This window comes from Lutra lutra, chromosome 9 (assembly GCF_902655055.1).
Source record: "Lutra lutra chromosome 9, mLutLut1.2, whole genome shotgun sequence".
In the NCBI taxonomy this organism is placed as follows: domain Eukaryota; kingdom Metazoa; phylum Chordata; class Mammalia; order Carnivora; family Mustelidae; genus Lutra; species Lutra lutra.
The window spans coordinates 76,181,563-76,198,291 of record NC_062286.1 but is presented as its reverse complement, the minus strand read 5'-3'; the positions used below and the strand labels follow the sequence as shown (position 1 = coordinate 76,198,291).

Genomic DNA, 16,729 nt, shown 5'->3' with positions numbered 1-16,729 from the left:
AAGAATGAAACACTGATAACATGCTGTAATAACGTATAAACCTTAAAATCATTGTGCTTAGTGAAAGAAGGCGAACACAAAAGGTCTCATATTGCATATGATTCTCTGTATATGAAATGCCCAGAATAGGCAAATCCATAGGGAAAGTAGATTAGTGGTTGCCAGGAGCAGGGTGCTGGGGTATGAGGGGAAGTGGGGGGGGAGTATGGGGGAGTAGCTGCTTGATGGGTACAAGGTCTCCTTTTTGGATGATGAAGACATTCTGGAACTCGACAGTGCTGATGGTTGCACAACACTGAATTTACTAAATGCCCCTCAATTTTAAAGTGATTAGATGGCAAATTTTATGCTATGTGTATTTTACCACAAGAAAGGATAAATAGATATATAAATTATCCATGCAGGGAAAAGTACATGTGCACTAATGTCAAGTAAGCAGAGGACAACACATCTTGGGAGAAATCATGGATTAGAAAGAGAAAAGGACTTAGAGGTACATGAAATAACCATATTAAGTAAAGGATTTATGGTTTGTAATTTTTGTACCATGGCCAAAATAATATTCTAATTCTGTACTTATCTAAGTAAGGGCAGCATCAGATGCTTCTAGTGAGATAAGGATTTGCTAAAAATGATCCTCTGTTCCGGTTCTGACAACTTGTCCTCCTTTGGGCCTTCAGGAAGGTGTTACCCATGACTGCCCATCTTTCCAAATTCACCAGTGGCATTTGTTTCTGTTTTTTTTTTTTGTTTTTTTTTTAAAGATTTTATTTATTTATTTGACAGAGAGATCACAAGCAGGCAGAGAGGCAGGCAGAGAGAGAGGAGGAAGCAGGCTCCCTGCTGAGCAGAGAGCCCGATGCGGGGCTCGATCCCAGGACTCTGAGATCATGACCTGAGCCGAAGGCAGCAGCTTAACCCACTGAGCCACCCAGGCGCCCCTCCATGTTTCTGTTTTTTTTTTTTAATCTTAAAAAATTACCAGTTTCTTTTCCTTCTACACCCTCTTTTCCTTCCAGTCCTTCCTGATTCAACCTTCCCAGATCTAGGATATCAACTCAACTGTGTAACGTCCTTTGCTCGGAAGCCATGGCCAGGCAAAGGTGGAGCAGGGTTCTTCAGAGGGTGATGAAAATATTCCGTATTGTCATGACAGTCGTTACTCAAACTACATACATTTGTCTTATTGGAATAGGGCCCACCCTCAATGAACTCATTTAGTCTTAAATACCTCTACAAAGGCCTTATTTCCAAATATAGTCACATTCTGAGGTGGTTAGGACTTCAACATATGAATTTTAGAGGGTCAATTTATCCCATAATAGTTTATTTGCTGGCAACAGCCTTGCACTCCATAGAAGGTGGAGGCTGGTGTTGAGGGCCTCTGAAAACATTAAAAAGCCTTTGTGTGTATCAAAAAGGGTGATGCTGGAAGTCCAAGGGCTTTTCCTTGTTTCTGATTTGTACGCCAATTTGTGGCCAACACAGTCATGACATGAGCGTGATCACAGAGTCATCAGCTCAAGCAACCAAAGCTTGTGTGTGACATTCTACCCAAACTCTCAACGTGTAAGTGGGATTTCAGGTAAATATTGGCAAAATAAATTGCCCTTTTAACCCGAAGTATCTGAAAAGCTGTTTGATCCATAAATAATGACTGTGGTGGGACATGCCTCTGTTCCTAAAGCTGTTAGAAGACTAAGGCTTATTTCCGTCAGACCTGTGGAGGATGAGAAACATGTAGAGAGAAGGAGTGTTAGCATGGTGATCCCAACTTCAGCTTTCTTATGGAAGCATTTTAACAGACACACAGCTAAGATGGTCAGTAGCAAAGTTGGCAAAATCCTACGAATGTTAAAGAGCAATAAGATATTTCCTTGGCTTATCGATCATACGAGGAAGAGGGTTTTGGGAAACAGCCTGGCAGTTCCTCCAATGGTTAAACATACTGGTACCATATGACCCATCAATTCCATTCCTAGGTATACACAAGAAATGAAAACATATGTCCAGGGGCGCCTGGGTGTCTCAGTGGGTTAAGCCTCTGCCTTTGGCTCTGGTCATGATCTCAGGGCCCTGGGATCGAGCCCCACATTGAGCCCCACATCGGGCTCTCTACTCAGCAGGGAGCCTGCTTCCCCCACCCCCACACACTCTCTGCCTGCATCTCTGCCTGATTGTGATCTCTGCCTGTCAATTAAATAAATAAAATCTTAAAAAAAAAAGAAAATATATGTCCACACAAAATTTTATCCATGAATAATCCAGCAGCATTATTCATAATAGCCCAAAAGGAAAAACAACCCAAACGTCTATCGGTTGTTCAGAAGATGAGCAAAATGTGACATATCCATATAATGGAGTATTACTCAGCTATAAAAAAGAATGCAGTGCCAACTCACATCACAACATGGGTGGATCTTGGAAACATCACACTAAGTGAAAGAAGCCCAATTCATAAAACCATATCCTGTGTGGTTCCATTTACAGAAAATGTCCAGAACGAGCAAATCCAGCAGATTAGGGCTGGGAGAGAAGAGGAAAGTTGGTGTGTGTGTGTGTGTGTGGGTGGGTGACAGCTAAGGGATGCAGGGTTTATTTCTGGGGTGATGAAAGTGTTCTAAAATTGACTGTGGGGATGGTGGCACAGCTCTATCAATTGTACATGGGTAGGTGGGTGAATTGTATGGTCTGTGAGTTGTATCTCGGTAAAACTGTTTTCTTAAAAAAGAAAGTACAAGGGGCGCCTGGGTGGCTCAGTGGGTTAAAGCCTCTGCCTTCGGCTCAGGTCATAATCCAGGGGTCCTCGGATAGAGCCCCACATCGGGCTTTCTGCTCAGCAGGGAGCCTGCTTCCCTTCCTCTCTCTCAGCCTGCCTCTCTGCCTATTGTGATCTCTGTCAAATAAGTAAATAAAATCTTAAAAAAAAAAAAGAAAAGAAAGTACAAGGGAAGAAAAACTGAAGATCCATGCTGATGCCAACCTTCCAAGAGGACAAAGGACTACGGCATCAGGAAGCTGGAAAACCTGCTAAAAGCTGCTCCCATTGTTGATGCTAACCAAGAAGCAAGAAGGAAAAGAAAAAACAAAGTATAAAAAGTATCACTAAAATCTCCCAGTGATTCTCTCGTGACGTGATAATGCCTTTTGAGAATACAGGGTGGTGGGGGGCGGTTAAGTCTACTCTTTAAAAACCCTTTTCTTTGGGGGCAACTTAAAGCGTCCCAAGATGAGTCTGGAACATTTGCCAAAGACAAGAAAACCACCCTAACCCAAGCAAATGCTGCAGTGTTCAGAAATCCCCAGAGACGGTAAAATATAAAAAGACTCAGAAACCGCTGAGGCATTGAGACCAAATCCCTGCAGAACTGGGGAGGGTGGGAGGGAAGGATATTTTCTCCTTTTCCAGCAGTTTCTTTTCTGAGCACAAGTGCATTCTATGTCCTCCTGACGAAGCAGAACCCGCTGAGTGTGGAAACACAACCCCAGTCTTTGTTTCACTCTGGAGCGGACGGGTTTTGCCATCCCAGTTTTGGCTGGTCCTCCAGATCATGAAAAGCAGCCCACTCTGGTTTCGGGAAGTTCAGCAGGTCACCGCTCCAGATGGAGCACAAGACAGAGGAGCGCTTTAAAGTTACAAAAGAGGAGTAAATGTGTCATTGCTGCCTGAGGAAACGTACAATTTCTCAGCCCCTCCTCTTCACCCGCACAATACTTCGTGTATTTTTACCACGCTGATGACTTGGTTCCTCTTGAGTCACTTAAGTGCACAGATGAAGCCTTGTCTCTGTATCCCAGCGCCCAGACCAGGGGGCAGCACAGAACGGATTCTCAGAAAACAGTGGTTGACACTACTTGACATTTATCTGTGCTTCAGTCCGCCTGGGCTGCCGTAATGAAACAGGCAGTCCTCAGAGATATTGTGGGTTCTGTTCTGGACCACTGCGATACAGTGACTATTGCATTAAAGTGAATCCAATGGGTTTTTCTGGTTTCCCAGGGGATCCAAAAGTCATGTTTACATTATAGTGCTATCTATTAAATGTGCAATAGCACAGTGTCGGAAAAAAACAATGTACAGACTTTGGTTACAAGATATTTCCTGCTAAAAACTAGTAACCATCATCTGAGCTTTCAGAAAGTCCGTTGTTTTGCTGGTGGAGGGTCTAGCGTCAATGTTGATGGCTGCGGACTGATCAGAGTGGTGGTTGCCGAAGGCGTGGGAGGCTGTGGCAATTTCTTAACATAAGTTAACGGTGAAGTCAGCCTCATCAGTTGACTCTTCCTTTCACGGACTATTTCTCTGCAGCATGCAATGCTGTTTGATAGCATTTTACCCACAGCAGAACTTCTTTCAAAATTGGAGTCAGTCCTCGCATACTTCCTCTCAAAGGAAGAATTCCTCTCTTCTGCTTTGTTGATGGTAAGTTTATGTAATATTCCAAATCCTTTGTGGATGTCTCAAAAATCTTCACATCGCTATGGCCAAGACTAGATTCCACCTCAAGAAACTACTTCTGGGACACCTGGGTGCTTCAGTGGGTTAAAGCCTCTGCCTTTGGCTCAGGTCATGATCTCAGGGTCCTGGGATGGAGCCACGCATTGGACTCTCTGCTCAGCGGGGAGCCTGCTTCCCCTCCCCCTCTGCCTGTCTCTCTGCCTACTTGTGATCTCTGTCTGTCAAATAAATAAATAAATAAATAAATAAATAAATAAATAACTACTTCCTTTGCTCATCTTTAAGAAGGAACTTCTCATCCTTTCAAGGTTTTAAGACACGAAGCAATCTATCCCATCTTCTAATTCTGGTTTTCTTGCCATTTCCACCTCATCTGTAGTTACTTCCTCCACGGAAGTTCTCTGAACCCCTCAAAGTCATCTGTGGGGGTTGGAATCGCCTTCTTCCAAACTCTTGGTAGAGTTGATATTTTAACCTCTTCCCATGCATCATGAATATTCTATGGATTATAGAATGATGAATCCTTTCCAGAAGGTCTGCAATTTACTTTGCCCAGATCCATCAGAGGAATCATTGTCTATGCATGTCAATGATAACCTTAAAAAATGTATTTCTTATGTAACAGGACTTAAAAGTCAAAATTACTCCTTGATCCATGGGCTGCCGAATGGATGTTAAATATGAAAACATTAATCTCACTGAACATCTCCATCGGAACTCTTGGGTGACCAGGTGCATTGTCAATGAGCAGTTTTGGGTTTTTTTAAAGATTTTTTAAAAAAGATTTTATTTATTTATTTGACAGAGAGAGATCACAAGTAGGCAGAGAGGCAGGCAGAGAGAGAGGGGGAAGCAGGTTCCCCGCTGAGCAGAGAGCCTGACGTGGGGCTCAATTCCAAGACCCTGAGGCCACAACCTGAGCCGAAGGCAGAGCCTTAACTCACTGAGCCACCCAGGCGTCCCCTTAGCAGTAATATTTTTAAAGAAATCTTTGTTTCTGGGGTGCCCGGGTGGCTCAGTGGATTAAGCCTCTGCCTTCGGCCCAGGTCATGATCTCAGGGTCCTGAGATCGAGCCCCGCATCGGGCTCTCGGCTCAGCGGGGAGCCTGCTTCCCCCTCTCTCTCTGCCTGCCTCTCTGCCTACTTGTAACCTCTGTCTGTCAAATAAATAAATAAAAATTAAAAAAAAAAAAAAGAAATCTTTGTTTCTGAGCAGCAGAAAGTGTTGACACACTGGGTTTAAAACGTTTAGTATACCTTGTTGTAAACAAATGTGCTGTCACTCAGGCTTTGTTGTCCCATTTCTAGAGCACAGGCAGAGTAGATTTGGCAAAATTCTTTTTTTTTTTTTTTAAGATTTTATTCATTTATTTGAAGAGAGAGAGATCACAAGCAGGCAGAGAGGCAGGCAAAGAAAGGGGGGGAAGCAGGCTCCCCCACTGAGCAGAGAGCATGACACAGGGCTCAATCCCAGGACCCTGAGATCACCACCTGAGCCGAAGGCAGAGGCTTAACCCACTGAGCCACCCAGGCGCCCCAATTTGGCAAAATTCTTAAGGGTCCTAGGATTTGGGGGGATGGTAAATGAGCACTGGCTGCAACTTAAAACCACCAGCTGCATAGCCTTTTACAAGAGTGCCAGCCTGTCCTTTGGAGCTTTGAAGCCAGGCATTGACTTCTCCTCTCTAACTATGAAAGTCCTGGATAGAATCTTCTTCCAATAGAAGGCTGTTTGTCTACACTGAAAATCTCTTCTCTTCTCGATCCTCCATCTTCTGGATGACTGCCTGTGGCTTCTCCATCAGTATGTGCTGCTTCACCTTGCACTTGGATGTCATGGTGATGGCTTCTTTCCTTAGACCTCATGAACCAGTCTCTGCCAGCTTCAGACTTTTCTTCTGCAGCTTCCTCACCTCTCTCAGCCTTCACAGAATGGAAGAGAGTTAGGGCCTCGCTCTGGATTAGGCTTTAGTTTAAGGGAATGTTGTGGATGGTTTGATCTTGTATCCAGACCACTCAGACTTTCTCCAGATCACTGATAGGCTCTTTCACTTTCTTCCTGGAGCAGCAATTTAAATTTCCTTCCAGAACCCTTCCTTCACATTCACCACTTGGCTGTTTGGAGCTTTTGGCCTGTCTTGGCTTTGGACATGCCTTCCTCACTAGACTTAAACATTCCTAGCTTTGATTTAAAGTGAGGGACGTGCAACTATTCTTTTCACTTGAACACTCAGAGGCCATTAAAAGGTTATTAATTGGCCTAATTTCAATATTTCTGTGTCTTGGGGCGTGTGGGTGGCTCAGTGGGTTAAAGCCTTTGCCTTCAGCTCAGGTCATGATCCCAGGGTCCTGGGATCGAGCCCTGCATCGGGCTCTCTGCTCAGCGGGGGACCTGCTTCTCCCTCTCTCTCTGCCTGCCTCTCTGCCTGCTTGGGATCTCTGTCAAATAAATAAATAAAATCTTAAAAAAATATTTGTCTCAGGGAAGAGGGAGCCTTAAGGGGAGAGAGGGAGAGAGATGGGGAATGACTGGTTCATGTAACAGTTAGAGCACACGTAACGTTTGTTGTTTGTTTGCTATCTTATGTGGGTGAGGTTCAAGGAGCCCAAAACAATTACAAGAGTTACACTGAAGATCACTGATCACCATAACAAATATAGTAATAATAATGAAAAAGTATGAAATATTATGAAAATTATCAGACTATGACACAGAGGCACAAAATGAGCAAATGCTCTTGGGAAAATGGCCCCAGTAGAATTATTAAATGCAGGGTTGCCACAAACCTTTAATTTGTAAAAAAAAAAAATGCATTATCTGTGAAGCACAATAATGTGCAATAAAATAAGGTATGCCCGTACCATGGGCTCGGTGGCTTAAACAACAGATTTATTTCTCATAGTTCTGGAGGCTGAAAGTCCAAAATGGAGGTGCTGGCAAGATAGGCCTCTTTCTGAGCCATTTCTCATGGTTTGTGGGAGACTACTCACCTGCTGTGTTCACATGACCTCTCTTTGGTGTGCTTGTGGGAGAGAGAGACAAATTGTGTGTGCTGGCTTCTTCCTCTTATAAGGATACTAATCCTATCATGGGGTCCCACTGTCAAGACCTCCTCTAACCTTAATTACCTCCCATAGGCACCATCTCTAAATACAATCATATTGTGGGTTACAGCTTCGGTGCATGAATTTGGGGAAAGACACAATTCAATCCATACTGACATGCAATATACCACGCATCACTGCACTACATGTAAATCAAATTAATCACTTTAAAGAAAACTTGCGTACAGAAAATTAATCACTTTAGAGAAAACTTGCGTAAATCAAATTAATCACTTTAAAGAAAACTTGCGTACAGAGAGCCCGATGCAGGGCTCGATCCCAGGGTAAGAATACGGCTAGATGAATTTTCACCAAGTGAACACCCCAGGTAACCATGACCAAAAAAATAATAATAATAAAATAAAAAGATGGCATATACTAGCACCCCACAGTCCTCTCCATGCTCCCTTCCAGTCAGCATGCCCACCCTCTGCCCCTACACAAGACTAAACACCACAGATTTGTTTTGTCTGGTTTTTGAATAATGCATAAGTGGAAACACACACTATGGATTCTTTTTTTTTTTTGGTCTGGCTTCTTTTGTCCAGTGTTATGTTTGTGTGTGTTCATCTTCATTGCTGTGTGGTATTCTGTTCCATGAATACAGGCTTAACTCATTTGTTGGAAGACATCTTCATTGTTTCCAGTTTTTCACAATTATGAATAATGCACTATAAATGTTGTTATACTTGCCTTTTGTACACACACCCACACACCCAATCACACACATTTCTAATGGGAGTGCACTGAGGTGTCAACCTGATGGAATAGCTTTGCTCATTTATGGTAGATAAGTTCAAAGAGTTTCAAGGTGGTAGCATGAATTTACCCTCTGTATGCCATTTGCCAGTTCTCCTCATCCTACCCTTGCCAACACCTGAGACTGCCAGTGTTTCAAATGTTTACCATTCTAGTAGGTATGTACTGGTTTCTCATTGCATTTTTTATTATAAATCTTCATTTTCCTGATTCTAATAGGATTGGACATTTTTTTTCATATTGTTGTCCACCTGGATATCTTATTTTATAAAGTATCTGTTGCCTAATTTCTACTGAGTGGTCCTTAATATTTCTTGGCCTGTGGGCATTCTTGTATATTCTCAGGGTGAACCCTGTCAGTTTTACGTGTTATAAATATTTTCTCCTACTGTATGGCTTATCTTTTTACTTTTTTAAAAAATATTTTATTTATTTATTTGACAGACAGAGATCACAAGTAGGCAGAGAGGCAGGCAGAGAGAGAGGAGGAAGCAGGCTCCCCGCCGAGCAGAGAGCCCGATGCGGGGCTTGATCCCAGAACCCTGGGATCACGACCCGACCCGAAGGCAGAGGCCCCAACCCACTGAGCCACCCAGGTGCCCCTCTTTTTACTCTCTTAATAGTAGGTCTTTAAAGAAAAACTCTTAAGTTCAATGTAATCTAATTTATCAACATTTTCTTCTATGATTAATGTGTTCTGTGTCCTGTTTAAGAAATCATCTCCAGCCCAAAGTTATGACATATTCTCATGTCAAGTTTTTGAATTTTTATTATTTTATAATTCACATTTGGATCTATAATCCTCACAAGACACATTTTAATTTTTATTGATGTGTAACTTTCAGAAGGTGCACAAATCTTAACTATTTATCTTGATGAATTTATACACATATATACAAATGTATAAATAGTTGACTTTTAAACAACATGAGCTTGAACTACATGGGTCCACTTAGACGTGAATTTTTTCCATAAATACAGTACAGCACTATAGATTTTCTCTTGTGATTTTCTTTTCTTTTTTCCAGCTTACTTCATTGTAAGAAAACAGTAGATGATACACATAACATACAAAATATATATTAATCAATGGTCTACGTTCATGGTAAAGCTTCCAGTAAACAAAAGGCTGTGAGTAGTTAAATTTTTAGGGAGTCAAAAGTTATATATGCAGATTTTCAACTGTGCAAGGAGTTGATGACTGAATCCTCATGTTGCTTAAGGGTCAACTTGTATGTGTGTCTATGTGTCTGTGTGTGTCTATGTGTATGTGTGTAACTACGCAGATACTGAACATCTCTCACACCCTGGAGGGATCTCTCAAACCTTTTTCAGTCAATAACCCCCAAAGGTAACAAGACTTTGCCTGTAACACCATCAACTGTTTTGCCTGTTTTTGATCCTTATTTGCATGAAAGCATATATCTGGTGCTCTTTTGTATCTGATTATAATTTGCTCAACATCACACAAGTGAGATTCATCCACATTGTTGCATGTTATAACTCTTTGCTCATTTCCATTACTGTAGAGAATCCCATCATATGAATGTCTCACAACTTACTTATCCACTCTCCTGATGGACATGTGGATTGTTTCTTATTTCAGGCTATTACGAATAAAGTTGCTATGAATACTCTTGTGCATGTCTTTTGAAGGATATAAATACTCATTTCTGTTGACTGTCTACCAGGATACACAAAATTTTGATGTTACCATACTACAAAAGCCATTTAGATCTGTCAAGTTTCTCCCTGCCAAGTATGTATAGCATATTTTAATTGTTCCCCCATCCATAATTCTTATAAGAAAAAAGTGAAGACCTTTTCTACTTCTTTGAAATAATTTCAGTCATACCCCAAACTGCAAAACCACACAAAAAATGTCCATATACTCTGCATCAAAATTCCCCTATGTCAACATTTCACTATATTTGGTCTGTCATTAATTATCGCACGTGTGTGTGTGTGTGGTCTTGAAAAATTTTTTAAAGATTTTTTTTAAGATTTTATTTATTTGACAGAGATCACAAGTAGGCAGAGAGGCAAGCAGAGAGAGAGGGGAAAGCAGGCTCCCTGCTGAGCAGAGAGCCCGATGCGGGGCGCGATCCCAGGCCCCTGAGATCATGACCTGAGTGGAAGGCAGAGGCTTAACCCACTGAGCCACCTAGGGGCCCCTGGTCTGGACACTTTTGAAGAGCAGTGGCCAGTTACTTTGTAGATTCTATAAATTTGGGTTTGCGTGACATTTCCTCATGATTAGGTTCAGGTTATATGTTTGGAGCAGGAATACACAGATGTGAGATGTGTTTTTCTCAGTATATCATATCAGAAGGCACACGGTGGTGATTTGTCTCATTACTGCTGCTTTAATTTTAATCACTTGGTTAAGGCAGGCTCTGCCAGGTTTCTGCACTGTAATACCACTATTTTTCCCTTTGTTATTAATCAGTGTCTTAAGGGAAGATGCTTTGAGATTATGTAAATATCCTGTTTCTCGTCCTACTTTCATTTCCTAGTTTTACCATCCATTGATGATTCTTTTTAAAAATTTTAATTCCAAGATAGTTAACATATGGTGTTATTCCAGTCATGATTCTGGCCTGAAATAATTTTTATGGAAGTAGGTAAAAACTAGTTTTGGCTTTTAATACCTTCAAATTTTTCAAAAAATCTTACAGCGATAATCAGGGTTTCTCACAAATCCAACTGAAATCCAGAAGCTCACCGGACATTTATCCATAAAAATACCCCCAAAGTCACCTTAAGAAATTAAAAAAAAAAAAAACAAAAACCCAGCAAACTGGTGATGGCGGTGGCAGCATTTTCTAGCAAAGTGCAGCCACCCCCTGGGAGCCTAAGAGTCAGCCAAAGAAGACAGAAAAGGAACTCTCCCAAAAGTCCTCACTTCTGTACAAACCACCCCAAGACCACCTTGGTGCAGGCTGAGAAAAGATGTTTTGCATGCTCAAAGCATCTCATTCTAGAAGGAGCACCTAGGTCTGCCAGGGTGGGAATGGGGAACCAAGGTCAAGTCCTGCAGATCCTGAGGGCCCCTGGAGTTCAGCCTGTGTTCATTCCCTGGAGATGAAGCAGAAGGTAAACTTTGCCCGTTTGTTTCCAGGAGAGTCTCATTCACCTTTCTAACTTTCCTGAGGCTGGGATCTGCTCACCTGCTTAAGCAGCAGACCCAGCACAATCAATCCATAGAGATCCTAATATCCTGTGGGTTAACTAGTGAGGATCTCTGGGAGCCAAGTCACCAAGTGTGTTGACATATAAGCAGATTCCGATTTATAAATGGACGAAGTCCCAAAAGCTCATTCTGTGAGCCAAGGGTGAGAAATATGGTCTTGTAGGTTAGCTCCCCAAACCAATAACTCAGAGAACAGTTGCACAGAGGACTGAGGGCTGAGAAGAGAACCTTCACTTAGAACATGATTCTTGCAAGATGAAGACTTTGACTCAAGCACCAGGAAGACAACCTGCTTCAACTTGTCCAGTGCAGTTTTACTCAGTAAGATGCAACTTAGTATGTCTGATGCATCAGGCATTGTGTTGAGCCCAGGAAACCAAGGATGGGCAAGATATGGCCTCTGTCCTTGAGGGGCTTACAGCAATGGGAGGTTTCTGCCAGTGGTAGACCCAAGGTCACCAAGACTCCAATGGATGGTGGAGCATGGACCCCACAGTCTCAAGAGGTGTATTCAGACTGGTTGGTCATGAGCAGTCTGAAGGGTGAGGGCCGCCTGCCCAGTGGGCAGCTAAGCTTGGCTGCTACAAAGCACAAAGCACAAAGCACACCTTTCTCTCAAAGGTATCCATCTACCAGTGGTTATAGGTGGTCCAATATTACCAGGAAAGGAGACACATCCACCAGCTGTTTCTTTTCTCTCCGACCCATAGAGTAATACAGCTTTCAGACCTGTTCCTGTTGTTCCTGCTCTTGTCAACCCCCTCCTTCGTGTCCCTTGAACACATTAGCATAAAAAAGGTCATCTTTTCTGCCTGAGTCTCCAACTCTGAATCCTGCAATTGCTGGACCAAGGCCACAGCAGGCTATAATACTTCACCAGAGCTGGGATGCCACAATTTTAAGAGCATCATGTCTTTTTTCTTTTTTTTTTTTTTTTTTCACAAAGATTTTATTTTTAAGCCATCTCTATACCCAACGTGGGGCTTGAACTTACAACCCTGAGATCAAGAGTTGCATCCTTTAACGACTGAGCCAGCCAGGAGCCCCAAGCACCATGACTTTCTATGCCACCAAGAAAGACAAAAAGCTGTCAAGTGAACAACGACGCAAAGGACGACACAGCCCAACTTCAGAACTATTGACTCGTGAACAAAGATGCACGCAGGAATCAGTTAGAAATGATCATTCTGGATAATCTGACATGCTCCAATGCTGTGTACGAGGTGTCAAGACAGGAACACAGGAGGAGATAAAAAGACATCCCGTTCAAATGGGGAAACACAGTCAATATCTGAACTTGACTTCTTCTGTCCTTTCCCTCCCAAGCCCCCAACACCAACCAGCCAGGGCCTATTCCTCCTCCACCACACCCATATTCTTTCCAGGCTAAGGAGTGAAGCCATCTGGTTGCACCATGCTCCGTCCTCTCCCATCCAGCCCAGGGACTGTAGGTCCATCTGCCCACCTCATCTCACTGCAGGGTGGGTACCTTCTGAAATCCTGCAAACCCAGGCCCAAAGCCTGGACCATTCAGCCTTCCTCCACAACCCTCCCACTCTCCATCACTGGCCCACAGTGTGATTTCAACATGTTGCCCCACTTTTTGTTCTTTTGCTTTCCTCCCTACAAGAAAAATAAAATAATTTGTCTTAAACTGTAGCCATGAGGTCAGATAATTATGGAATCCAAAATGTTTTGAGTCTTGATGTAAAAATGGATCCAAGATTCACTGAGACTATGACAACAGTCCTGTTTTTATGAGTATTGCCTTTTTCAAGATGCCTGACTCCTAAGACATTGCTTTATGTCTGTCCTTTTAAACAAATATTTAATAGTTTAGGAATGTTAGGGAGAGCAGCAGCTCTGGTTAGCAAGGCTTCAGCTTGCAATCTGAAAGATGAAATGAGGTAAGTTTTATCCACAAATAAAGTCAAACAGTCTCCAGTATTATAAACTGCACATCCATCAAACTGGGCATGGGCTGGGAACAGAGAGCCTTTCTGGAAAGAAAATAGCAGCTACCCTTTGCGCCCTAGGGAAACACTGGAAACACACGCACACACACACACACAGACACACACACAGAGAGAAAACCAAATCAACCAAAACATAAACCAATTCTCAAGTTAGTCTGAAGGAAGTTCCGTCCCAACAAAGCAAATGATGCTTTGGAGACTGTGCCACCCCAGAAAGGAGGGCCAGCCCTGGGTCCAGCAAGGCGCCCGGGTCAGAGTAACACACAAGAACACGTGTTGAGCCGAGAAACCCGTGAGAGCGCAAACAAGCAGGCAGGCGGCTGGGCTGGTTCTGACCACGGCGGGCTTGGGACAACCGGCAGTCCAAGCTGGGCTGGGCGGGCAGGGCTGGGGAAGGGGGGGCCCGGAAGGGTGTGGAACCCCGGGCCCAGGCCTGGAGGAGGGGCCCGACTCGGCGGGGAAAGGAAGCTGGGGTAGGCTTCCCGGACGGTGGGGCTGGAAGGACAGAGGACCGCGCTGGGGGAGAGGAGCGGGTTCCTACCTCCAGGGCCGCCCCGGCCTCCCCGCGCCCGCAACGTTGCACCCGCGGGTTGCACCTGGGCAGGCAACAGCCGTCCAGCATCCGGGAGCACGCGCCGACAGCGCCCCCAGCGGGCCCAGCCCCCAGTCCCCGCCACGTGCGCCCCCCACGTGCGCACCATGCGACGCGCCGGAAACCTCCGGGTGGGCGGCCCTCCCTGCGCAGAGGCCTCCTGGCGGCGCGGGCATCGGCGCGCCTCTCTGAGCTTTTGATCTGCGCCAGCTGGGGCTTCCCGGCAGAAGAGGACAGTGGAGCCCAGAGGGAAAGGGCCACTTGGCAAGGACACCGACAGAAGGGCTACGCCAACATTTGAACCCCGCCCCACTGCGGCCTCTCCACCATCAGACCACTTGGGATCTTTCCCAAGTAAAGACACCCACCGTGGTGTGTGTTGAGAGCGCTCGCCTCATAGCCTCCATCCGTGATTATAATTCACCACGTTTTGCTTTGAGAACAGATATGTGTGTCCTGGGCACGTGTATCTGAGTGTGTGTGAGCGTGCACGCGCTTTGGAGGATGTCGGCCCTGGCAGAATCACACTCGGGGATCCCTGGTTGAGCCCCGACGCCGGGCCTGGCGCCCGAGCTAGGCCATTTACACACATTCTTTCTCGTCATTCTCGGCCTGTCCTGTCATCAATTAAGACCCATATCTATTCTTCTGGGGCACTGATTTTTAATTAGGCATCATGAATAGCTAATTAATCGTCCTCCTGTGTGGTTTTCCAGGCAGGAGGTGGGCAGAGCTGAGCTGAGCTGGTTGGTGCTACCCAGGGCACTTTGGCTCAACCCATACCCAGAGGGAGCCCCTCTGCTGGGGCCAGGACGTGAGCGAGAGAAGGCAGAGGCCTTGGTATGTTGGAAGACCTTCCTAGCAACACTGCTACTTGACCCTTACTTCCTTGGATCATCTCCTCTGGGAGTTTGGGCCCATTTATTCTGATTTCCATTTGTTAAAAGGGATATTGAAGAGGTTAAAATGATCCACTCTGAACTCCTTCCTGTTCTTTGGAGAATGCTTAGCATTAATTTTTTATTTTTTAATTTTTTTTTACTCCTGCTATTTTAAATGTTTTAAACATACATACGTAGATTCATTTGAATGAGCATCATTTGAAAGTTTAATATGAAAGAACGATTGAGTCAGCCCCAGGCAAAGTTGAAAATACTAACCTATACAAGAATAATCCTTTTTCGGGGTGCCTGGGTGGCTCAGTGTGTTAAGCCTCTGCCTTTGGCCCAGGTCATGATCCCAGGGTCCTGGGATGGAGTCCTGCATCGGGCTCTCTGCTCAGTGGGAAGCCTGCTTCCTCCTCTCTTTTTCTTTTGTCTTTTTCTTTTTCTTTTTCTTTTGTCTTTTCTCTCTTTTTAAAGAAAGATTTTATTTATTTATTTGAGAGAGAGAAAGGGGGATGGAGGGAGAGGGGAGAGCATAGAGGGAGAATGAGAGGGAGAACAGATTCCCCAATGAGCAGAGAGTCCGACGTGGGCCTCGTTCCCAAGACTCTGAGATCCCAGGACCCTGAGATCACGACTTTGAGCTGAAGGAGTTGCTTAACCGAATGAGCCACCCAGGTACCCACAGAAGAATAACCCTTTTTCAGGATACAAATGCTTCCACCAACATTAGCTCATTTCATCTTCACTGTGGGTTGGAGGGCACTTTGACTACTCTCATTTTCCAAGGGAAGAAATTAAGGCTTGGAGGCCACCTGCCTGGCCCTGGGCCATACACTGGGGTATGAGAGCCCACATTTAAGCCCAGGGCTCTCATTGCTACTGGCCTGTCTTTCCCCACATCTCCCAGGGTTTTGCTCTCGTTTTTAGTAACTGCTATTCTCAATTCGTGTTGAGGCCCTGTGTCCTTGAGGCCCTCCACATTCCTCCCAGAGGACCTTGGAAGGAGAGAAAAGGAGGTTTGGCCAACACGCTGCCTCAGGTGGCTCAGGGACTCCAGTAGAGGCCCTCCTCCGGGCCTGGTCATGCCAGTTGAGGACCTGCCCAGTCTCCTCTTCCTCTTCCTCCTAGGGTCTCTGTTCTTCAACTCCTGCTCTCCAGGGACCACGGGCTATATGGTGACTTGATCTCTTGGTCTGGTTAAAAATCTGTGTTCCCGGGGCGCCTGGGTGGCTCAGTGGGTTAAAGCCTCTGTCTTCAGCTCAGGTCATGATCCCAGAGTCCTGGGATCGAGCCCCGCATAGGGTTCTCTGCTCAGCGGGGAGCCTGCTTCCTCCCCTCTCTCTCTGCCTGCTTCTCTGCCTACTTGTGATCTCTGTCTGTCAAATAAATAAATAAATTCTTAAAAAAAAAAATCTGTGTTCCCAAGAGTCTTTTGAATAGTGATCCTAGAGCTGGGATTGACTCAGGGGAGAGGGGTTTTAAGTCAGTTGGCCTTGCTCTTTCCCAGGTCCCCATGTGAGTAGTTGTTTATTCTTCTATTGGCCAGCCTGGAGTGACACTTTCAATTATTCTATTCATATTTTATAGCTTCTCCTTTATGTAATTGTCTTTTATTGATCATCTAGCAGGTGCTACATACACTATCTACATTGTAATTCAATCCTATTTAATGACCCTACAAAAGGGAAATTGGAGGGTCAGAGAAGTTCCCCAAATTATAGAGCTGCTAGGTGCAAGACCATCTGAACCCATGTTTCT

At 44.5% G+C, this 16,729-nt stretch overlaps 1 protein-coding gene across 10 annotated transcripts in view; it reads right to left on the bottom strand.

Moving 5' to 3' along the window:
• The window catches only part of FAM178B (family with sequence similarity 178 member B), a 114,346-nt gene extending 100,204 nt beyond the window's left edge, over positions 1-14,142 (bottom strand). For 5 of the 10 annotated variants that reach the window (XM_047745990.1, XM_047745989.1, XM_047745991.1 and 2 more), the window contains exon 1: positions 14,034-14,142. In XM_047745990.1, coding sequence (XP_047601946.1) covers positions 14,034-14,114 — 81 coding nt within the window. In that variant the 5' untranslated portion in view covers positions 14,115-14,142. The remainder of the gene's footprint in view (positions 1-14,033) is intronic. The other 5 variants (XM_047745987.1, XM_047745994.1, XM_047745988.1 and 2 more) reach the window with 4 other exon arrangements.
• Between the last annotated feature and the right edge of the window lie 2,587 nt (positions 14,143-16,729).